General features: G+C 35.2%; 4 protein-coding genes across 4 annotated transcripts; all 4 read left to right on the top strand.

The window, feature by feature from the left end:
• Positions 1-2408: 2408 nt before the first annotated feature.
• LOC114741787 (S-protein homolog 5-like) lies at positions 2409-2879 on the top strand. Its single transcript, XM_028930053.1, has one exon. The coding sequence runs from the start codon at positions 2409-2411 to the stop codon at positions 2877-2879; it is 471 nt and encodes a 156-aa protein (XP_028785886.1).
• A 2278-nt stretch (positions 2880-5157) lies between these two features.
• LOC114741779 (uncharacterized) lies at positions 5158-9236 on the top strand. The gene is made up of 3 exons (XM_028930043.1): positions 5158-6734; positions 7375-8224; positions 8995-9236. Exons 1-2 carry the CDS (start codon positions 5766-5768, stop codon positions 8221-8223), a joined length of 1818 nt encoding a protein of 605 aa, XP_028785876.1. The 5' UTR covers positions 5158-5765; the 3' UTR covers position 8224; positions 8995-9236.
• Positions 9237-17484: 8248 nt separating this feature from the next.
• LOC114741786 (surfeit locus protein 2-like) lies at positions 17485-20040 on the top strand. The gene is given in 7 exon segments (XM_028930052.1): positions 17485-17770; positions 18488-18521; positions 18523-18586; positions 18748-18882; positions 18885-19043; positions 19553-19589; positions 19711-20040. Coding segments are annotated over 7 exon segments (744 nt in total). The 5' UTR covers positions 17485-17537; the 3' UTR covers positions 19793-20040.
• Positions 20041-22639: 2599 nt separating this feature from the next.
• Positions 22640-23806, top strand: LOC114741785 (GDSL esterase/lipase At5g14450-like). The gene is made up of 4 exons (XM_028930051.1): positions 22640-22914; positions 23125-23337; positions 23417-23589; positions 23720-23806. The coding sequence occupies exons 1-4, from the start codon at positions 22677-22679 to the stop codon at positions 23804-23806; spliced, it is 711 nt and encodes a 236-aa protein (XP_028785884.1). The 5' UTR covers positions 22640-22676.
• The last annotated feature ends 202 nt before the right edge of the window (positions 23807-24008 follow it).

Here is a 24008-nt window from a genome sequence, read left to right as displayed (position 1 = left end):
ATAACTAGTTTAAAATTTTAGAGAAAAAAATTTATTTATTATATTTAAGAACATCATTAGTAGAAAGTTGTAACCTTTGCTTTTATATATAAAACCTGTCAATATATAAGCTTGTATATATATATTTGTGTGCGCGCGCGCGCGCGCATGCAGTATGTACGTGCGCAACCATTGAAAAGACGATTTTCATTTGTGTCACGCTCACGCTGCAGGGATGAGAGCCGGCGAGTCAATGTCAATAATTCCGCATTTAATTGGCAACTGTGCGAATTATGAGCTGAAGCCAACCTTGGCGTTGAGTTTTCAGTGTTGCGGAGGGCCGAGCATTTGGGTTTTTTAGTTTTTTTTTTGGTCAACTAGGCTTCTTTTTAATTAAATTAAATACTTATGTAACCCTATTTATAAATCTCTTCTAATATTTTCATATAAATTTAAAAATATTTTAAATTTTATTAATTTTTATTTAAAATTTAATAATTTTTTAATTTTATTCATATTTAGTATACGTTATACTCCATTAGCACAGAATCAATACAACATAAATTATACATTCGCATGAAAATTTTCTTTCTTTGCCTTATAAATAGAATCCAGAAATTGTTTCTCTCTCTAGTAATTAGTACTGAGATAATATACCAGAACAGTAAAAATGATTGTTAATTAATTAATCCTTTCTATGTCACGTAATCTTATACTCTTTTGTGTTATTTGTAAGGCAGAGACAAAGTATTTTATCATATTTATAAATCATATCATTATTTTTTTAATTTTTTAAGTAAATATTTAATTTTATCTTTTATTTATTATTGTGCAAACTTTGTGCACTTGGAATAAAATGCATATTAAATAGAGGTAAAGTTAAAAATTATATTAAATTTAAAATTTTTCTTAATCTCAATAAATATATTAAAAGTGACTCATGAATAGAATCAAAACAAATATGATCAGATGCATAATTTATTGTGATGTGGCATTCTATTTTATCCCAAATATGCGGTATTTGGTACTGCCTAGGCAACATGCATGCACTTACGTTAGGTCTTGAATGTAAGGATTAAGGAACATTCTCTAGTAAATACTGTGTCAAATTCTTAATATAAAAGTTAGCTAAGAATTAAATTTAATCTTAAATATAAAATTCTAATTAATTTTGTTTTTAAAATTTATAATTTTTTTTAAAATATCTATCAAGCAACAATTTGAATACGTGTTTCTAAATACCAGAGGTAGTACTACTTCTTCTCTTAAATATAAAATCTAATATCGTACAGAATTAGATTTTATATTTAAGGTTAGGACAATAGTGTGGTAGTTTTAAATTTAGATGAAGCATTTTTCATTTTTTGGGCCAACTGTGGCAGGTTGTTTTCTGCGGTCCCCTGGAAAACGACGGTGATAATCCAGAATCTGGAGGAATCAAATTATTTATATCTGCGTATAAAAAAATATTTATATGTATGTACGCAAATGTGTGCTTATATATTCAAAATAATTGTCTTTTTTTGAGTTTGATTTTGTTTCGAATATTTTTTTATTTTCAAATTTTAGTGAAACATTCATTATTCATAAAAAAAATTACTAAAGAATAACGACAGCTGGCACTGAGCAGAATCCAAGATCCAAATACTCATCTAGAAATAACTTTTTGATGCGAAAAAAAAATATCACATACCAAATATATTTTAATTTAAGCTATTTAATATCTTTCCTCATTTGTGTGCACTGTGCACAATCTTAATTGCATATCCCATTACTTAACTGCATATCTAAACATTAATAACAATAAAGCCTTTCCCTCGCCAGATTTCATGTGGCTATAACTAGGCTTATGTTTTGGACATACAATTAATATATTTTATATTCTTTTTTATTTTGCCGAAACCCTCGTTTTATCATATTCATCTTTTAAATTTATTGCACACATATTGAAAAATATAATAAATATTTAAAAATATGACATATTTTACCGAAGTTGCCACTCATACTTTACTAAGGGTGAAATGAAAAGACGCTATTAAATATTCCTCGGGAACTTTAAAAAGACAAGTAATGCTCCATGAAAGAAAAAAAATTTTAATGTCAAAATACAAATATACTAGAATCGACGGAGTAAATTAAAGAGAAATAAAGAGGACTGGCATCTAAATTAATAAAAGTGTAAATAATTATATCCAATTAGTTTCTAACAATGATCAGGAGGGTTGAGAGTCAATGAAAACTTTAAGGCATTAATGGCATATCCAAATATTAAAACTAATAGATATAAAGATTTATTTTAATGAATGTAATAATCATTCTTACCATTTAAAAATATGATTACATTGGACCATATCAAAATCAACTCATAATTCATCATATAAAAAGGAAGGGCTATGTGGTGAGAATTTATTGCATCACTCGAAAAAGATATGGCTCCATCATTGAAGCTTGTACTTCTGTTGATCGCCATGGTTGCTGCAATGTCCAGAGGCGGGAAGTCAGGTCTTCTTCCTCCAAAAACAACAGTGCAGATCGTCAATACCTTACCAAACCATCAGGACCTAACGCTTCACTGCAAAGACAAGAATCATGACCTGGGAGAACACACTCTCAAATTCAGAGAAACCTATGAATTCAAACTGAAGCCAAATCCCCTAATAAACGTGACTCTTTATTTCTGCAGCTTTTGGTGGCCATCGATCGGACCTGCTCGTTACTTTGACATATACAAACAAGACAGAGACAAATGTAAATTGTGTATTTGGACCGTCGTTGATTATGGTCCTTGCACTTCTGATGGCATTTGTTATCCCTGGAATCCCTCTCAACCACATTCAACAACACTCCCTTCTTCCCATGATGTTACTACATCACACAACAATACCCATACTGTTACTTAATGCAACAAAATCTATATATTATATGACAGGTCACTGGATTGATATCTATGTGTGTAACCTAAAGTATTTTTAAGTTATTTTGGATTTTAGACTAATTTTTTTTTAAGATTATGAGCGTTGAGGTTAAAGTCTTTCTAATAAGTATGTTTTTTAGAATTCAAACTCTTGTACATTACTCACCAACTACATATCTTCATTCCAATAAATTTTACCTTTCATTTATCAATTAACGGAGCAACTCATTTCAAATTTCTATGCAATGTTGTGTGGGCATGCTATTATATTTAAACTTCAACCGTGACGCCTTCGTTTTTACCGTTGTAGCTGCTTTTTTTCTTCTTTTTTTTTCAGACGCCGGGGTCATTAATTTTCATTTGTTATAGAGGTGAATACGAAATTCAATACGTTGCACTTCAAGTCCGAGCGATCGAATTTGCCTACATTTTTACTGTGACACCTCACACCTTCATTTTTACCGTTGAAGTTGATTTTATTTGGATTAATATAATTTTTTGTGTTTCAAGTTTGTTCTCATTTTAGTTTTGGTTTCTCAAGTTTTTTTCAGTTAAAATATTAGTATCTATAATTCAATAAAAATTTGGACTATTTTACTTTTTGAGTGATCAAAACTTATAATTTAAAACTCGAAGGATCAAAACTAAAATAAAAAATTATGTTAACTTTTTCTATTTTAAATGCTGGGCTTATTAATTTTCTTTTTCTTTTTAAAAGTGAATACGAAATTCAATATATTGTGTTCCAATTTGAAATTTGCCCACACACGACATGCACATGTGGACAAAGTGTGCGCATGGTGGATAATTCAATTATTGCATTCATTGATCCTGAATTCCTGGTATTGCTTTTTCGCCTTTTGTCCTCTTTCTTCATCCTTCTTTAGTTCTTTTCTGTTCGGTGGGCCCAGGGGGTGAAATGAAACTGATAAAACTGTAAGAACACGTTGCGTCGGAGGGAATGGATCTGAGTTGGACCTGTCGTGCTTGGGTCCCACACCTTTAGTTTATTCCTCATTGGTCTCATCTCATCATTTCACCCCCCGGCATGAAAACGAAGGCATTCTTCAGTCTTCATAACGGATTGTCAAATATCAATGTCCATATATACATCCACATATATATACATATATATATATATACACACACAAGTATAATTTAAATTTGCAGGTATGGTGTAATTTATTCGGATTAAAAAAACTAACTAATGAGAAGCAATGGTCTGAACCCCAATCCCTTCCGATCAAAGATAAGTAATTACTATATCAATAATGGCTCTTATTCTCTAGCAAAAAATATTGTTTTCCGTCCTTTACCCTACCGTTCTTTTTTTCTTTTTTTGGACTGAATTTTACACTGCCAATCTGCCATGACGTACGGAACGATGATTGGCCTAGTTTCAGAGACAACATAACCCCTACAATTCGCTAGTATTTACTATTTATGCCATCACAGCTCTTTCAAAAAGACAATAATGCTGGTGGCAACAAAAAGGGACAATAATAGTTTTTATGGCATAAATTAATAAAATGAATGTTATTATTATTTTTTTTGTCCGAAAAAATGAATGTTATTATTCGAAGTAATTAAGTTTATTCTTTGAGTAATTAACTTTCTGTTAATGCCAAATTTTCTCCCCAAAATAAATTAAAAACCGACAAAACACATAAGCATCATGAGCAACGGATCCATTTTGCTTCGTCGACAAACGAGCATTCCACACTCCATCGGACGCTGTCCACCGTTGTCAGCCCTGCGCGGTTGTTCTAGGGCTGGTAGTGAAGAAGGTTCGAAACGTAGGGCTTTTTCTACTCCCAAAATCCGGTGACATTGATTCCGGCTTTTGAATCTAGATTTGAGTCGTCTTTCCTGCGTGCTTGTTCTTGCTTTGTTTTAAATTTTTCGAATATTTACAGATTGAGATTTTTGTTTTAAACTAGTTTTTGCTTGAATGGTGTGTGATTGGCTATTATACTTCTTCCCTCTTCTTTCTCATTGCTAGCGACTTGTGTGCCTTGGATTGTGCTGTTTTGCAAGGTGGGATTTATTGTGCACTGGCACACTATTTATTAATCTTATCGTCAATTTAGAAAATTATCAAGGTATCTGTGATGCACGATCTTGTAAATGACTGAGCTCGAGCTGTGTCAAAGCATCTGGAACAAGAACTAAAGGGTATTATATCAACTATGCATATTTCAAAGATTCCATTGTGTGTAATAGTGGTCCGCCTATGGCCCCAGCAGCTCCTATTTTTTAACCTATACTCTTTTGAACTGAAAACAAGTGTGTTATACAAAAGAGGCATGTAGAAAGATGATGTTGTTGTCGCTACATTTAGTTTAGGTGAGCTTTTGTCTCGATATCATTAAAATTGGATGAGTTTTTATTTGTTGGGTAAAGATTTTTGACTTTATAACGATAAAAACATCTTATTATGTACTTTATGAGTTATCTGGTTCAAAACAAATTGTTGTGTCGACTGGGACATGATCCTTTGTGTGCCACGATTTCCAATTTTTTGAACTCATTTTGAAGTCGTCTAGTTAACTGTTTTTTTTTTTTTCCCGTATGGAATGAATTCAGTAGAAAAGCTTGTAAGCTGAATATCTTGTGGTTTCTTCATGATATTTAGGGAATTGCAGACAAGTCATTGGCAATTCTTATTCTTGAGTAATTTTATGACATGTATGATGGAGCGTAGCATCGTGCAGATTTTGTATCTATTTTGTATCTTTCCTTTTCTGATTTACTGGGGAATACTGATCATATATGTAACTTTTTTTCAGTTCTGAAACAGTGTCTTTTCTTCAGCCACCTGATGAAGAATTGACTTCTTGATTCATAAGATTATTGCTATTATTCACTGAACATGGAGAAGGTATCATCTGACTGTCCGTACCCAGGATGCTTTTTTTGTGTCATGAAGGAAGGTAATCCCAGCAAGCGGAGGGCAGGTATACTAAAATTCTTTAGAGAACTTCCCTCACAAGATGATGATGGTCAGGTTCTTCCCATCAGTGGTCTCTGGAACACAGCAATGGCACATCCAAATGATCCTGAATTCATAGAGTTGGGAATATTTGAATGCATGGCAGCTTTGATATGGAAAGGACTGAAGAACCGGCGCTGGCTGTCTCATGACCAGAATATATACATTCCTTATTATGCTGCTCACATTATTGGTTCCTACACAATGAGTATGGAAGAATTTGCAGAAAGTGCTGTACATGCTGGGGTAATTCCTCCTTTAGTTGAACTTTTAAGAGGTAGATTAACTTGGGTTGAGCAGAGGGTAGCTGTTCGAGCTCTAGGGCACTTAGCTACATATGCTACCACTTTTCCTGCCGTATCAAGTCATGGTGAAATTCTTGAGCTCTCCATCCAATTAGCAATGAGTTCTCTTGAAATAGTGTATTCACATTTCTACCAATTTGTTGATAGAAGGCTAAGTTACCACTGTGATTTGCTCACCCGTGGCATGGGTGGTGTTGAAATGGAATCTAGGAAGGCTGAGGAATGGGCAAGTCAGTTGCAATGTTGGTCTCTTCAGCTTATTAATTGCTTTGCTTTTAAACCTGAATTTCTTCCCACCATATGTAAACCTGAATTTCTCATAAAACTACCTGGCATGTGGGGCGGACTTGTTAATGAAAATTCACCAGCTGGTATCGGTTTATTAAGAACAATTTGTCATCACAAGCTTGGCAGGGGACCTGTTGCCAACTGCCCAGGGATCATTGAAGCATTGTGTAATATTGCTCGGTCATCAGATGATTGGCAGTATATGGGTATTGATTGTCTTCTATGGCTGCTTCAAGATCCCACTACATGCCACAAGGTAAAAGCCTTCACATTTTTGCATAACCGCTTGGTTCTATTGTCTTCTATGGCTGCTTCATGATGTTGAAACACAAAATACTAATTATTTTGAAAAGAATGCCTGACTAGCTAATGAATCAATTTTGACTCTTATTTCTGGGGCATTTTAGTTTAGAAGAGAAACAAATAGAAAGGGTCAAGATGAGGACTCTGAGATTTTTCACTCTGCTTGTATTCTTATAGCTGTTTGCCAGTTTGCCTAGTAATTTCAACCTTAAATGTTGAAATGAAGCACTGGGAAGCGGGAAAATAATGAATGATCTTGCTTAATATTATATTACATATAAGTGTCATGAACGTCTAATGGTATTGCTCGAAGGCGTCAGTCTGTCAAGCCTGGGGTTGAGTGTCTCGCAATAGGAAGGCTCATGGTCTTTGTTACGCCAGCAATGAATTTTCCAAACTAGAAGTAACAAGATAATAAATTATCTTATCTTCAAAGGATCATTCAGTTCTATAATTTCTCTTTAATTGCCTTGTGCTTGTATTCTTCACAATATGACCACCCGCTCCAGAGGATCTAGGTTTCTATGTATAATTTGGTTATTGCCAATGCACCAGCCTGAAGCACTTAAGGCTTTGGTATGTGTTACATGCAGGTAATTGATAAAGTTGTACCTGTATTGGCAGACCTTGCAGAAATGACAACTCTGGGTGATCACAAGAAGCTTGGTGACTCCATTGTTAATGTTCTTCAGGATTGCTTGGAATCACAAGGGTCAGGAAGAAGCTCAGTTACTGGCCACACTAAAGAGCAAATTGAGGAACTACTAAATTCAAAACAGAGATTAAAATGGGAAAAAAGTATGCCCAAGGAAGATCTACATATTAAGCAGGCCGCAGCACTAGTGGTCAAGCTTGAAGGGAATTCTTTATTCTCATCAGGAAACATATCTGGAGCGGCATCGAAATACTCAGAAGCATTGTCATTGTGTCCAATGAGATCCAAAAAGGAGAGAGTTGTTTTATACAGTAATCGAGCTCAGTGTCATCTTTTGCTTCAGCAACCCTTGTCTGCCATAAGTGATGCTACCCGTGCACTTTGTCTCCATAATCCTGTCAATCGTCATGCCAAAAGCCTATGGAGACGAGCACAGGCTTATGACATGCTTGGATTATCAAAAGAGAGTTTGTTAGACGCCATTCTATTCATAAATGAATGTTCACAGTCAAATGATCCTGATCTCTCACTGAGGCAAAATAAAGTTCCTGATTATGCAGAACGCTTGGTTAAGAAGCAGATGCGTGCTGCTTGGTTATTTAGAGAGGCAGCTGTCAAACATGGAGGTGTTCATAGTCAGGGTGATGGTGGTGACCTCTATGGCCCAGAGACTGATGATTCTGAATGGGAGACAGCAAGTGAAAGTGATACGGAGGATGATAGAAGGGATGATGATATTGGTGATGATGATGAGAGGAGGGATAAATATGATAAACCGTCACTATGAGGTACCTCAGCTAAGATAGTTTCCTGTTAATATTTTATCGCTGCCTTGCTTTTTTAGATTATGCGTCTTTGAGGGGGTATGCTATTGTCTAATATACAAAAAAGTTGCGGATCTCTAAAACAGAAAACAACGAAAACCTGAGATAATTTGAAGAGTTACCATGTAAAATGCCACCGTCCGAGGTTCACCTGTGAAACTGTTGATCAACATGAATCTAATTGAATTTTTGGTGATAAGCCAATATGTATCCTTCTCCTTTATTTAGGTAATGAGTTTTCTTGTGGGAAATTTGGAATAGGATATTTGGCTTCATCTTATGAAAAAGATTTCTCTAAATTCTATGCGTAAGTCATCCCCGCTTAAAGAAGCATCGACTTTACTAGGTTAGACAGCAACATCGAACAATTCATATCGTTTGAGGTTGTTGAGGAATATAAACGCAAGGGACTATATATGCCAAGCCAATGTAGATTACAGTAACATTGTCTGGCCACCTTGTCTATGTTGTTCTTGCTTTTGCTGCAAGTTCAATAGAAACTTTGATCAGCTCATGATGTATCTTTTTCCTTTATTTTAGGTAATGAGGTTAATCATTGTTGTCTGAAAGTGCAAGTCTAATCTGCAGCAGATATCATGCATTTTATTGGGCGATGGCCTTTTTTCTTTCATATCTGGTCCTATATTTTCATGAAGGCTTCTGTCCATTGTTTTAAACATTTGTTTCCTTGGTTTAGTTGTAATGCCATTGTCTGGAAATTTGGTTTGCTCCAGGTACAAAGCATGTATACGCTGTGCAACTTGCAGAAGAGAAATTATGTCCATAGCCGCCTTTTCTTGCCCAGTGTGATAGTTCCACTAGAACGGATTAAGCAGAGTTGGCTCGTGTGATTTGTTTTAACTTCGCTTGCTTTGTGGGCTTTAAATCGCAATTGAATGTTAGCCCACTCTCCCGAGTAGCGGGTTGGAAATGATGAAAGAGTTTTTGGTCTATTCCATGTTTCTTCTTCCCATTTTTTTAAGTGTAAAGATTGAAAATCTCAACTCTCTAGTTTGGAGAACTGCATACCATTCTGGTGCAGTGAAAGCTTTAGGTTTATTGAGGGATTTGTATATATAAACTTCTTGTGCTTAAATTTTGCCGAGTGATATTTTTACACCTTTATTCTAAAGGCAGTTCTTCTTATTGGCGATGAGATGAACTTTACCATCTTCTCATCATCTGCATTTAGGATTCATTTGTGCTGCAAATGACTATAGTATTTCGTGGATATTACATATATCGTAATGTCTGGTGTGCACAAGTGTTTTTTTGAAAAAGAAATGAGAAATGCATCTATCCCATTTTCTTTTCAGGAGACACTTTTTCACCATCAAATATATTGTTTAGCTTTTTCAGAAACAAATATGCTTGTAATTTTGTTGTTTTTATCTGAACTATTTATTGCTTCTTTTCAATTAGCAGATGCTTGTAAAAGAGAGGAGAAGAGCTATTTCTAGAAACACAACCATTGATAAATGAGCTATTTTATTCAATTTTTTAAAAATATTATTAGAAAAAAAACTTTCTGTTCACCTACATATTTAAAACTCCTAACTAAAATAACTTACGTTTCTTAGTATGAAAAAATAGGTATTTTTGGCCCGAAAAACAAAAGGAAAAATAGGTATTTATTTCTTATATAAAAGAAATCAAGGAAATAGTGTTTCTAATATGATAATCAACTGAAAATACAAGAAAACGCTAACGATTCCTAATCTGGATGAGGTCAACTCAACTCGTAGTCGCATGAACTCTGTTCCATCGTCAAAATCAGGAGTACTCAACTTTTTCCTTAAAAACGACGGCTTCGAATATGAAGTCTATGGTACTACTGTTAATAATGATCGGCGCCGCGACGTTAAAATGTGGGACGGCGTTTTCAATCCTTCCTCCAAGAACGACGGTGTTAATCCAGAAAATGTTAAGTAAAGGTCAGGATCTGTCTTGCAAATCGAAGGATGACGATCTTGGACAACAAATCATTTAATGTAGAGGAACCTGGAAGTTCAGACTCAGGCCAAACTCTCTATGGGACTCAACGTTGTACCACCGCCAATTCTGGTGGCCGCCGCATAATCCGCCTTACCGCTTCGACATATACCGAGACGGATGAGATTCATGGTGCAAAGTATGTGCTTGGGTCATTTATGATTCGGGACTTCGGGTCCTGGCATTGGCGGCGCTTGCTCTGCTTGGGGTTCTGCACCTCAGTTCACAGCTCCTGCCCAATAATCTGATCTCTCTAATGTAATTAATTAAGCTTATTCCAAAATGACCCCTCTTAATTTCCCTCGTCATCTTTCTTGTTTTCTACTCCTTCCGGTAGTGTATATAAGTTTTAAAGAATCAAGTCAGGTCTAATAAATTAACAGTTAAAATTAGTTTAAAAATAATAAAAATTAGTTTCAGAAAATATTTGGGTCTGCCCGTAACTGAAGGCAGAGTGGGGTTTTTAATAAATCTCTTTGAGATCCAACAGGCACTACCAGGATATAAAGATATTCGAGATCATTTTCTCAAATTTTGTGTTGATAGTCATCAATAATTCTCTCATCCCTTTCCATTATGGAAAAATCAAGAGTTTTTCATAAAACTCCCCTTCAAGAAAAATGAAGACATCAGTCCCACAAAAGCCTCTCATCCAGGAATGAATCCAGAAGATCTCAAGCTCGCTAAAGAGGAATGTGTTGCAAAGGTTCTTCTGTATCTTCCGGACGTATTCTGACTATCACTCTGGCCTATGTCTCATCTAAGGGAGAACCTCCTATTGCTTGGATAGACCAGGAAGCTAAGCCATGTTATGTGTCTCACATAAATGGCCATTTCATTTGGGATCATACACCAGAGGAATGTGATCCTGACCGTGAGTGTGATACACCTTACTGGTGGGAAGCTTCTGACCATAATAAAGTTACTTCTAAGCCAAATGTCAAAATTCATATTCTTCCAGGAAGATATGAAAAGCCAATTCCTGTTATTGCTTTTATTGATACTGGAGCATGCAGAACCATCATGAATCCTGATATTCTTCCCCCTGAAGCATGGATCCCTTGTGATCAACTTTTCCTTACTGCTGATTCAAAACCCTTCAAGATTGAATGGATCACTCGCAGGAAGATTGGTATTCAATTCTTTCCAGGATGTGTTCTATGGACAATAAATGAAAAAAATAATAAAAAAGAATATATGAGAGTAATATTAATAAGGAGGAGGGAATACCAAATATAGTCAATTAAGAGTAAAATAGAAAAAAAAGAAGAGAAAAGTAATAAAAACACAAACAAATTCAAAAATAAAACTTATATTTTAGATCTAACGCTTCTCCAAAAATAAAGCTTATATATAACACGGGGGAGTATCATGTATCAAATGAGAGGTGTTATTGAAAGTTTATTTTTCTTCTAAAGAAGATTACAACTGGCTTTAACTGAATTCATTGATTATCTGCAATTCTACCGAAAAAATGTCTCATAAATTCAGACGGACAGAGTAAACATAAAACACGATGCTACTACTATACATCTATTTTTAGGTTCTGAAGAGTCAACTCATTTATTAAACATTATGCAATGCAGAGAAATTGAGTGCTTAATGTTAATGCAACAATAATACAATGAACCAGAACAATGAAAACAAACACAATGAATATTGTTAATGAGGGCCAAATTACAATGCCAATGCAAGATATTAATAGCATTAACCACATGCCAAAAGTATTAATGTTAATGTTACTCCAATTAAATGTGAGATCTTTATAATTAATGTTACTCTCTCTCTCTCTCTCTCTTTTTGTCCCCCTTGATCTTTTTATACTTCTCTAGTCCAATTTATAACTCATTTCCAACATATTTCATATAGGTTAAGGAGAATCTTAAATTTCATCAATTCTCATTTAAAATTCAATAACTTTTCAACTTTATTCCTATTTAATACTCCCTCTGTTCCTTATTATAAGAGACAAATAACTGAAATACGTTGATAAAAAAAACAGTTAAAATTAGTCAAGAACAATTAATGTGTAAAAAATATAATTTTTTTCCAAAAATGCCCTCATTAATAAGGAGAGAGAGCATGAGAGAGAACAATTAAATTATTAAAAGAAAGAGAAGTGAGAGGGAGAGAGAGTGTGAGTTGGAGATAATAAATATGGGTAAAATAGTAAATCAACACAAAAAAAGTAGAGACAACTTGTAAGTGTCTCTTATATATAGAAACATGCCATAAGCATTAAATGTCTTTTATAATAAGAAACGGAGGGAGTATATATTATACCTCATGTAAATAAAATCAATATAATAATAAATGAAGGGTAAAATTATATATTCATGCAAAAAGTTTTTCTCAGTGCTTCATAAATAGGACAAAAAATGTCTCATTTCTTTGCCCTATAAATAGGATCAGAAGAGTGAATTATATCTAATTACTTTATTAGAATTTATTAGAACTAAGGAGAGATGATTGACTCATTAACTTTACTTGAAGATTTTTTTTTCAACTTTATTGCTGTTTAGGAGTATTTAAAGAGCTAGAGACACTGTGGTAGATTTAAAGTCTCTTCCTAATAAATTGTAATAAGAGAAATATTTATAAAAAACAACTCATCCCAAACGATTCATATATGTTTCGAAAGGCTCCCTATGTTCGAAGAACCAATAGAGTTAATAGCGTACCAAGATGATTATTATTGTCACAAATCACGATGAATACAGATCAGTATAATTAAATATAATTAGTCAACTCTCAGCTCATAGTCTATAATTAGAGAAGGCTGTGAGGCATGTCAAAATGTTGCAGAGTCTAAGGAAAACAACTGTTAAGATCAGAATGTCTCCGTCCATGAAATATCTTATTGTTCTGCAGCTAACAATATCTGTTGCAGTATTGATGAAGGGTGGGAATGCGTCTTTATTTCCCAAAAGAACAGCAGTTCAAATCATCAATAGCCTATCGAATCACCAGAAATTGACTCTTCATTGCAAAGCCAAGGATCAAGACATTCCAGAGCAAGTTCTGGAGGCGGGAGCAATGTTCGAGTTCAAATTCTTTAAAGACCCGTTTCTGAATGATACTCTGTATTTCTGCAATTTCAGGTGGCCAGCAGATACTTCGTATCACTACTTCGACATATACGTGGAGGAACGGGACAATTGGTGCAATCCTTGTACTTGGAACATAAAAGAACCAGGTCCCTGTCAAAACAAGTGCTTTCCTTGGAATCCTCCTAAATCGCAATAATCAACAGTTGCTCCTTATGTATTGGCGTTGCCATATCTAACGGACGAATGTATCAACTTCTCTATATATATGATATTTGTTTGAGATGACATTAGAATAATGTGCCTGGCTTCTTCAAGTGTCGAATCGAATTGTTGGCTAAAACGCTCGTTTAATATGTTATGAGTACGTGTTTATTGTGATGTTTGAAGCGAAGGGATTGATCTGGGTTCATTCCTACACGAAACAATCTAAATGAATCAGCAATACACACTTAGCAGTTTGAAGCATTGCTGAGAAAAAAATTAACAAATAAGCATTAATTACTTTTAAGTGATTTATATTTTAAACAAGCCATTCTTCTAGGAAAAACTTATATTATGGACTGGAGGAAGTACAAGTCATTTCCAATCAATTCATGTGAACTGATAAAACAGATAAAAATATTAAATTTGTCGTAAACTTCAAGTGATTTTCATATTACTCCTACTAACTACACTAAACTCTTAATATTATATTATCCCATATCCTTATCATAAGGCACCTTCTATAAAAAAAAAAGTCTTATTAAAATTATTAAATGAGGTATTAATTACACCTTTTCAAGGTCACCCCTTCCTATTTCAAATCTCATTTATTGCAACATGTTTAATTTATTGAATACTCCCCTGGTTATATTTATAAGATAGAGAAAGAAAATATTTTTTGAGTCTATTTATAGGGTACTGAGAGAAATTTTTTTGTATAGATACATAATTTTATCTTTTATTTATTATTGTGTTAACTTTGTTTATGTGAGGTGTAATATATATTAAATAGAGATAAAGTTAGAAAATTGTTAAATTTTAAATGAGAGTTAATGAAATTTAAGATTTTTTTTTGTCTGCATGAAACATACTGAAAATAACTTATAAATAGATCAAACAAGTATGATTCATGGTATTAAATATGGGTAAATTTGATATTTTAATTTTTAGACAAAGTCAATAACTTAATCACCTTTCTACTCTTCCTCAATCCTCATTGCCTTTAGTAAATATATGCATATAGGGGAAAAAGAAAGTATTTAATACTCCGAAAAGTTAAATCTAATTGAATTTCTTGTTAAAAAAAGAAATCAAAAGCACCTTCCAAAAAATGCCCTATATATAGAACTGGAGGGACCAAGTGATGTACATCGGAGGAGATCATTTCAATTCTTGTTAGGTTATACTGCATAAGAAGGAGAGGGAGGAAACAAGATGGCTCCATATATGAAGTCTCTGCTTCTGGTGGCAGCAATAGTAGTTGCAATGTCTGAAGGTGGGGAGGCGTGGAAGATAAGATTTGCTCCCCTAACGGTGCAAATTCAGAATGGTTTGTCTCAAAATCAGGACTTGACGCTTCATTGCAAATCCAAGGACGATGATCTGGGAGAACACACCCTACAAAACAAGGCAACCTACGAGTTCAAATTTTGGCCCAGGTTTTTTGTTCGTACGACGCTGTTTTTCTGCAGCTTTCGGTGGCCATCAGATACTTCGCTTCACTACTTCGACATATACGTAGAGGACCGAGACTGGGGGTGTGATCCTTGTACTTGGAACATAGAAGAATCTGGTCCTTGTCAAAATAAGTGCTTTCCTTGGAATTCCCCAAGTCCTAAATCACAATAATCAACAGTTAGTGGCTCCTATGCATTGGCGTTGCCATATATGCCAACTTCTCTCTAAATATATATGATATTTGTTTGAGAAGAAATTAGAAAATAAACGTACCTGGCTTCAAGTATTGAATCGAATTGTTGGCAAAAACGCTCGTCAAATGTGCATTAACAAGTGTATGTTGAGATATTTGAGGCGAAGAGATTGATTATCTGGGTTAGTTCATAGCACATGAAACCATCTAAATGAAGCGGTGACACGGGCTACGCAGTTTGAAGCAAAAACGAAGCATTAATAACGGAGTAAAGCACGAATGCAAATGAGGACGATTCTTTAAATGCAATAACTGCAAAGTAGTAATAGTACAAGTGCAAGATGTTATTAACACTGCACTGATAAATGTTAAAGAATAATGTATTCCCACGGTATGTTTTTATCTCAATTTAAAATCACTTATAGGTAACTTTTTAATAATTATTTATAAAATATGAGATAAGTACGTGAAAGTAATTTTATTTCAAATTACATGAAACGTGTTTCTAAGTGATTTGATTCGTGATTATTAATGGAAACAACTGCCATCTTTATATCTCTCCCTATTTATTATAAGAAACAATTTCGAGACATGTCAATTTTTTTAATTAGTTTCCTATTTTACTCTCATTAATTAATTATATTTTTAATATTCAATATATTTCTTATCTCATTTTTCGAAGTATTATTGATGTTAGGGGGAAAAAAAGAACAACACTACTAAACCCTTAACATCATACTAGTTCTTCCGGTCCTTATCACAAGTCACCAAATGAGATATTAATTACATTTTTTTTAAAAAAACCTGCTCTATTTAAAACCTTATTAATTGCAACATCTATGATTAATTGAATGAATTAATTAATTTGAAAGCTTATTTTATTTTCAGGCAGAGTTAATTAATAACCTGGCAAACTTTTATTGGCTTTGATGAGCTAGTCAGAGATGCCGAAAAATAATAGGAATGGACGGAGTAACCCCCCCTTTTTTTTAAACTATCCCTGTTAAATATAAGTGCATATATGGAAAAAAAAATATTTAGCACTCTTTAATACTAATACTATCAAATAATTTATTTAAAAAAGAATCAACAACACCTTCCAAAAGAATGTCCAGTATATATAGGATTGAAGGGAGTGACTAACGCAGATTGGACAAGATAAATTCAGCTCATGGGAGGAAACAAAATGGCTCCTCCGTCTATGAAGTCTTTGCTTCTGGTGCTAGCAATGGTTGTAATGGTGGGAGGCGGAAAGGCATGGATTATAAAAGCTCCAAAGTAACAGTGAAAATCCAGAATGGGCTGTCTCAAAATCAGGACTTGACGCTTCATTGCAAATCCAAGGACGATGATCTCGGAGAACACACCCTACAAAATAAAGCAAGTTACAAGTTCAGTTTGAGGCCCAGGTTTTTTATTCACTCGACACTGTTTTTCTGCAGCTTCTGGTGGCCTTCAAACACTTCGCTTCGCTACTTCGACATATACGTAGAGGACCGAGACTGGTGGTGCAATCTCTGTGCTTGGACTATATCCGAATCAGGAGCTTGTATCTACGATGAACTCACTCGCCAAACTGATTGCTATCCTTGGAATTCTGCCTAATAACAATATCCTCATCCACACCAAATTATCAATATATATTACCCTAAACTCATCTTTAATTGTTGAAGCAATAGATCCTTAATTTCTTCCCCCAGGTTGTGACTTCTATTGACTTTGAATTAATTTTTTGAAAGTAATTTTATGAAATCAGTTTTGGTATTTATCACTTTAATGAGTATCTTAAATTCATGAGATGTGAGACGTCCGTATTTTATTTGGATGATCTAAATTTGATTTTTTTATTTTTTATTTAAAATAATTATTTTAACATATATAGAATATAAAATAGAAATAATCTTTTAAGTATCATTCTTTTAAAAATAGTTTTTATTTAAAAATAACTAATTAAAAAATTTAAATCTAAACCATTCAGATTAGATATAAATGGTTCAAATATAATGAGTTTAAAATGCTCATTAAAATGATGAGCAGTGAAATTGGTTTCGTAATTTTATAATGTTTAAGATAATATGTGAGAGGAGTTTTATCTAGACGTGTATAAAATACTCTTTTTTGGATGCTTTTACTACTTATCAAACACCCCTTATCTTTGATTAAAATTGATTAAAGACAGATAAAAATATAAGTTTCAAAAAAAAATTATAGAAAAAAAACGAGTAAGAAAAAGAGATGTAAGAAATTTGTATATTTTATAAAATATATAAAATGGAAGGCAGAGCACGGGGCTTTTGATACAAACGACATCGTTGGCGGGCTCCACCATTAGGTCTTTTGTGCAGTGCTTCTGGCCTTCGGGAGGGACAACGAGGCGCGAGCCATGGCGATGGCTGAAGAGAAGGCGGGTAAGGAAGGTTTTGAGCTGCTGGGCTCGCCGACCTTCAATGAGCTGGAGAATGGTCGCTTCAGATGCGTTGAAACTGGACATGAACTGTTCGCCAAGGACATGGACTCCTACTCTCACAGCAAAAAGTGCCGATTAGGTCTCATTGACTTTGCGTTGTCCCATAATAAGCCCCCTTGCAATATGTTCAAGCAAGACCCACTCTCCCGGTAAATTCCCTTCTTGTTTTTTTGTATAAGAATTCATTGCCATCATGGGTTTCCATGGACTTAGCTATCATATGTTAACTTCCAGGCGGTTTTGGTTGAAACCACACTCTCCCTTGGTCTGTGTGTGCTATCTTTGGAAATCAATGGAATAGAACTCTTCAGGATTTCATTTATTCTTTTCTTTCACCTTCAATAAGGTCTGTGTAAACGCACTAAGGGGATATGCCCAAGCTTGACTATAGAACTCGTTCCTGGTCCTTGTAAGGGAGAAAACTCACATTTTTATCGTCCTTTTAGCTGCCCAAAAGGAACAATGAATTACAGCTTACCGAAAGAACTGGCTCGGTTTGCCTCAACTCCATCAGATCCTAACATGTTAATCTTCGTTCTCACCTCTCTATCATCATTTAGTCCATTTTATTTTCTATCACGCCATTCTAAACCATTCCCATCCTTTCCAACAATTAAACGGGCTATAAACTGTTTCCTTTTTATAACTTTGAAAAAACCGGTCGCTTATCTAAACCGCCATATCTTTGAAGGTCAGAAGTGGAAACTATTCGCGAGGAAGACCGATAGCGTTTCCAATCCTCAGATGGAGAGTCGAGCTATCGACTAGGATATAATGTTTATTTATTTTATTATGTGTCCGTTTGTTCCTTGGATTATTTATCAATGTCAGACTGGCATAACATAGGCATAGGTTCCGCATTGCAGTTCAAAGTTGATATGTAAATTGACTGGAGACAACCGTCAACAAGTCAGAGGAACATATCTGGAAGCATATGAATGGGAAAAGATTTCTCAATAAACTAGGTCTGTCATATACCCCTCACTGTTTTAGGTCTTTTGGAATCATGAAAAATTCCAAATAATTTAGTGAGGTTCTGGTTTCTCAGTATTACTCATGGGTTAATATGTGAGTGCATGAGAAATTTGTAGATATTTATCACTAATGTATTTGGCTTATAAAGCAGAGCAAAAGGAAGCGGAGAAGTTGTCATGTGATGGAATGGAAGAAGAAGAGAGCAAACCAAGGCCACTAAGTGCAGATGGTGGGAAGACGGATAAGAAAAAGAAGAAGAAGAAGGAGGACAAGGACATTGAAGATATCAACCTGAAGTACGGAAGTCTTCTAATGAGGACAGTGACTCTGAAGAGGCAGAATTCTGGATGCCTCCTGTTGGAGATCGCTGGGACTTTGATGATGGAAGAGATCGGTGGGGTTCAGGAACAGAGTCGGAGCAGGAAAGTGAAGAGGCCAATGAAATCGGTATGTTTTCCGCTCCTGCTCATTTCAATTGATTTATTATCAAGTTCCATTGGCTGTTTTGTCAAGGTCATACAAGTGTTGACATGGCAGAAAATTAGTTTTATATGGTTTATGATATGAACAAGATAATATGGTCGAGAATGAAAGCTTCCAAATAAATGAAATAATTGATATTGGGAATGAGGGGAAACTAAGATATGCAGAGACTGAATTACCAATAAGTAGTTGTATGATGGAACATATACAATATAAAGATTCAGTTAGATGCACTATCTTATCTTGTCTGCTTTTTGGGGGGGGGGGGGGGGATCTTATTTTGTGATAACACATAAGTGGATTATCTTGTCAATAGATCACGTGAAGTGACTACGTTTTGTTCCGATGGATAGATCAGCTTTTAAGTCAGTCAAGCTCAAGCATTACTTTGGTTTCTCTTATGTTTTTCGTTGAGCTCATACAAAAACTAAATTAGTAATTGGGCTAATGATAGTATCGCAAATGTGCTGCAGATGGGAATTCCAAGGATTCGGAAGAGCTATCTTCTCGGTATGCTGTGTTATCATGCAGTGGATGAATTACATTTAAGACTATTCTTTGTTAAATTTGTCGTTCAAATTTTCAGGTCAAACAGTATCTGTTGGACTTAGCTTTTCCCTTTACATTGCAGGACAAAAAGAATGTCTATAGAAATAGGACCCAGTAGCTTTGCCTCAAGGAAGAAGAAAAGTAAGAAGGACCTCCAAAGCTAGTATCGGCTGGTAATATCAGTTTTGTGGCTGTGCTGTATAGCATGGAAGATGTAGGACTGGGCTGACAGTCCATAAACTAAATTATGTCAATGGAGGTTATAAGCTTGAACGAATAGAAAGTAACGGTTTTCAAGTGAAGCATATTCAAGATTGAAGGCTATACATTATGTTCTGTAAGATAAATGACTCTTAACATTTTTGTTGGTTGCAGCTTCGTTGCTATAGTTGCCGCTCTTTTATTCTTTGCTTCTTGGGACTGGTAGCAAGTTTCACCGTTCATGTTTTAGTCATTTCAGAATTTAATTCATGATTTCATCTGCTACGCCTAATAGTCATGGATCTTCATTTGATGTCTTGCTTGCGATATTCGTGTAAAGCCTTGTAACTTGCCAAAGTGAAGCACCATGTATTAATTAATAGACGATCTCATTTTCGACCGCTTTGATCTACAGAGAGACACCGGATCGTTAAAGCAAAACGAGGGGAGAATCTTAAGGAGTGCAGACTAGAGCAAGCCAATAATAGTATAGTCATTTAAATTTTATTTGACACCGCATATTTTGCGTGGGTTGGTGGGGAAAAAATGCTTTTTGTCATGGCAAGATGTAATTTTGTAGAAGGTTTGAAAACCGTTTTATAAGCTCTCACTCTCAGTGTCTCTGTGGAATTCTGAAATGGGCCATTTAATGTGAGATTTTTCCTTACGCTGGTGCTAGAAATATTAATGCGAGCAGAGATCTTTCGAGAATCAGATTAACCAACTAGGCCGTGATGCTCTGTCTGGGTCATGTTGCTTGGCACGAGTTTGGGCCGGGGGAAACATGAACCAGAATACCAGATGACACCATTGCAATCAAAACGGGAAATCATGCAACCCGAAAAGAGAACAGAAACGGGACTAGTATTTTTAGCTGCTGGGTTTTTCGTTTTCTATGATCACTTTCGGCAGTTATCATGTTATGAAGCGATCGAAATCCCACCACCACTCCCGATATTTATTATAATGTTCGTATGCTACACCCAGTCACACATGCCGCAGTAAGAGTGATGGATGAAAAAGGAAAATGCGATGATGGCGAGAGAGACGGAAGCTACATCTCTAAGTTTCGTACTTGTCAGAGTATATTTCTGTCAAGTCTGCACCACCCACCATCCCCTCCCCATCACATTACCTACTGTCCTCCCCCTGTTTTGCCTTCCCAGGCAACCATTTCCAGTTTACAACTACCACCCCAAAATAAATAAATAAACAACTACTTGCCCGAGATTACGCTCTTTTCTCCAATTTAATGGCGTCCGTTATGTTTCATCAATCTATAGTAGATATGGATCTTGTTTATTGAACAAAAGATGATTCTGTTCTTGCTGCTGATTATTATAATTTTGATTATCATAATGGTGAGGCGTGCACTCTACTAGTGGGGCGACCTTCTTCGTGTTGTGCGGAGAGTGGAGACCTCAACAACCCATCTCTCTTATCTGAAGCTTGATTTCCGCTCATGTCCTTCCCTTTCCTTAATTTTGTTATTAAAATAATTACTCATAGTCCATATAATATCTCTCTCTCTATTAATTTTCTTATCTGAATCTATGAATGATTTTCACGTTATTATTTCCGTCATCCTTTCCTATATCTCTCATTCCCCAAATTCTCGAAGCTGGTATCATTATTTGTTGTTATAAAAAAATTTAGTTGATTTGGTTCTCAAGATTCACTACGGTCAGAACCTTAACATTATATAAACTGCTTGCCGAATCACAGCATCATGCCCATCTGTGACGTCGTCGTCTTAAAAGATAATATAATTAGCGTAGCAAATCATGTGATGGTCCTAAAATATGGATAGAGGAAGAAAGGTGCGCGAAACAAAGGGAAGGAGAAGGAGGATTTCCTTCTAAATCCAATTAAATGCTAACTAAAGTAAGGAGACATGCTGAATAAAGCGTGTGGTTTATGGACTGACATTTGAATTTTTAATAAAAATTTGCATTTTTAATTCGTGGCAAACAACAAAATTAAAAAAAAAAAACCTTCAATTGCATTTTATTTAAGTTATTCGACTTTAAATTTCGGGACCACTATCATCACAGATAGAAGTTTTCAAATCATTTCAGTAAAGATTCAATCTCGCGTGATACGCAAATTAATTGAAAAACTTTGAACAAAGAAGAAAACTCCGCTCATATGGGACAGTCCTTGTAATTATACTCCTACGGAAACCTGAAATTCCTACGGGTTAATGTGTTCATATGTGGACAACCTAGAAGCTTGTGTAACATTATTATTATATTCATCACTTCGATCAGTTCAACGTTTGTGGTCTAACCCTCAAGAAATTAATCACCATTATTAAAATCTTGTCGGTATCACGATAAATTTTTGCCAATGTTGTCGACTAAGCTTGTTGACCCTGAAAATAAATTAACTTGTTTTTATAAAATTCTGACACCAAAGAATTGTATTCCTGCTTATATTTCAGAAAGGCTGAACATATTATCATAATTGTAAATTTGTAATATAAGAAATGCAGAACGGGATCTACCATCATGAGATTGTGCATTTAATAAGGAATATTCAGAAAAAAGAAAGAGGGACCCAATCAAAGATAGCGAAGGGAGCTTCATTTTGTCAGGACATCACATTTTGTTTAGTTGTTCCTCATGAAATTAACAGGCAAGCAGGCCAGATCTTTCATTTCTTCCATTTTTAGATTCCTCTACTACTTCTATTCACCCTCATGTGATTATTAGCCGTTGGGTACACGAATACGTGATCACTCTAATTCTGCAAAACCATCCAAATATTTATATATAATATAAACACACGCACACATATATATAGGAAGCCTGTTGGAGAATAGGTTAGGCCTGTGAGCAGAACATAATGGATGTGATTGGTGGGATCATAGTGTTTTGGTTTGTGATGAGTGGTGTGAAGTCGGAAGAAATGGATTCTCTGCCATCTTGTGATTTCCCAGCAATCTTCAACTTTGGTGACTCTAATTCAGATACAGGTTGCATGGCCGCTGCTTTCTATCCCATGGCTTCCCCTTCTGGTGAGACCTTCTTCCATGAGCCTGCTGGTCGAGCCTCTGATGGTCGCCTGATTATCGACTTCATCGGTATTTCTACAATACTAGTCTGTTTCTTCTTCATCAATTCATATCTTTTACAGATACAAATCAATTATATGTATAGTATAGTATATAATACAATCGTATTCTTTTGAATCAGTTTCTCTTCTGTAATACAACTGTATAAGGTTTGGTTTGGCTTCCTTACTTCGTTTTGTAACTTGTCTCAAATGAGAGTTGTTTTATATATGAATGCAGCAAAGCAGCTTGGCTTTCCTCTGTTGAGTGCTTACGTTGACTCGATTGGAACAAGCTATGGGCATGGAGCGAATTTTGCAGCAGGATCATCAACAATTAGGAGGCAAAATAGAACCTTCTTTGATGGAGGCACCCCATTCACTCTTGAGATTCAGACTGCACAGTTCATTCATCAGTTCAAGGCACGCACCGCCAAGTTCTTCAATCAAACTGGTTGGTTCTTCTGTATATATACCTATGCAACAACGCCTTTTTATATTCTGTTAAAACTGAGTTTGTCTATGATTTGCAGGAAATAATCCTGCCTGCAGAAGGCAGTATCCAAAACCAGAGGACTTTCCTAAGGCTATTTACACCATGGATATTGGCCAAAATGATATTGCTGCTGCTATTAACAGAGCGGGCCAAGAGGATTCTCATGCTGTAATCTCTGATATTGTACAGCAATTTGCTACTCAAGTTCAAGTAAGTTATGCGTACAAGAAGAGTTAACCCTTTTCTTCTCATTTACACGTTTAAAAGCTTACTTTTTTTTCAACCTCAACATATTAATTTGTGAAAGAATGATCTCGTATGATTCTACTATCGTTTGAAGGATGAACTTGGAGCCAATACCGAATTTAATTTTCAACTAAAGTGGCAAAAGAACCTTACTCACAAAAGCTTCGCTAAGAGAATATAGTGCCCATTACCCAGATTGTACAACGACGGAGCAAGGACATTCTGGATACACAACACTGGCCCAATTGGATGCTTGGCAGTAACCATGCACAACACTCACAACCCAGCGGCTGGTTACGTTGATCAAAACGGCTGTGTGAATTACCAAAACGACATGGCCAAAGAATTCAATGAAAAGCTCAAGAACACAGTGGTCAGTCTGA

Source organism: Neltuma alba, unplaced genomic scaffold (genome assembly GCF_004799145.2).
Source record: "Neltuma alba isolate B1F8T4 unplaced genomic scaffold, ASM479914v2 tig00003529_pilon, whole genome shotgun sequence".
In the NCBI taxonomy this organism is placed as follows: domain Eukaryota; kingdom Viridiplantae; phylum Streptophyta; class Magnoliopsida; order Fabales; family Fabaceae; genus Neltuma; species Neltuma alba.
This window is presented reverse-complemented; position numbering and strand designations above follow the sequence as displayed.

Bases quoted from the DNA above. Each gene is read 5' to 3' on its own strand.
- LOC114741787 (XM_028930053.1), top strand. From the start codon at position 2,409: ATGGCTCCATCATTGAAGCTTGTACTTCTGTTGATCGCCATGGTTGCT.
- LOC114741779 (XM_028930043.1), top strand. From the start codon at position 5,766: ATGGAGAAGGTATCATCTGACTGTCCGTACCCAGGATGCTTTTTTTGT. The intron at 6,735-7,374 runs GTAAAAGCCTTC...TGTTACATGCAG, and splicing joins ATCCCACTACATGCCACAAG to GTAATTGATAAAGTTGTACC.
- LOC114741785 (XM_028930051.1), top strand. From the start codon at position 22,677: ATGGATGTGATTGGTGGGATCATAGTGTTTTGGTTTGTGATGAGTGGT. The intron at 22,915-23,124 runs GTATTTCTACAA...ATATGAATGCAG, and splicing joins CCTGATTATCGACTTCATCG to CAAAGCAGCTTGGCTTTCCT. The intron at 23,590-23,719 runs GTAAGTTATGCG...TATCGTTTGAAG, and splicing joins AATTTGCTACTCAAGTTCAA to GATGAACTTGGAGCCAATAC.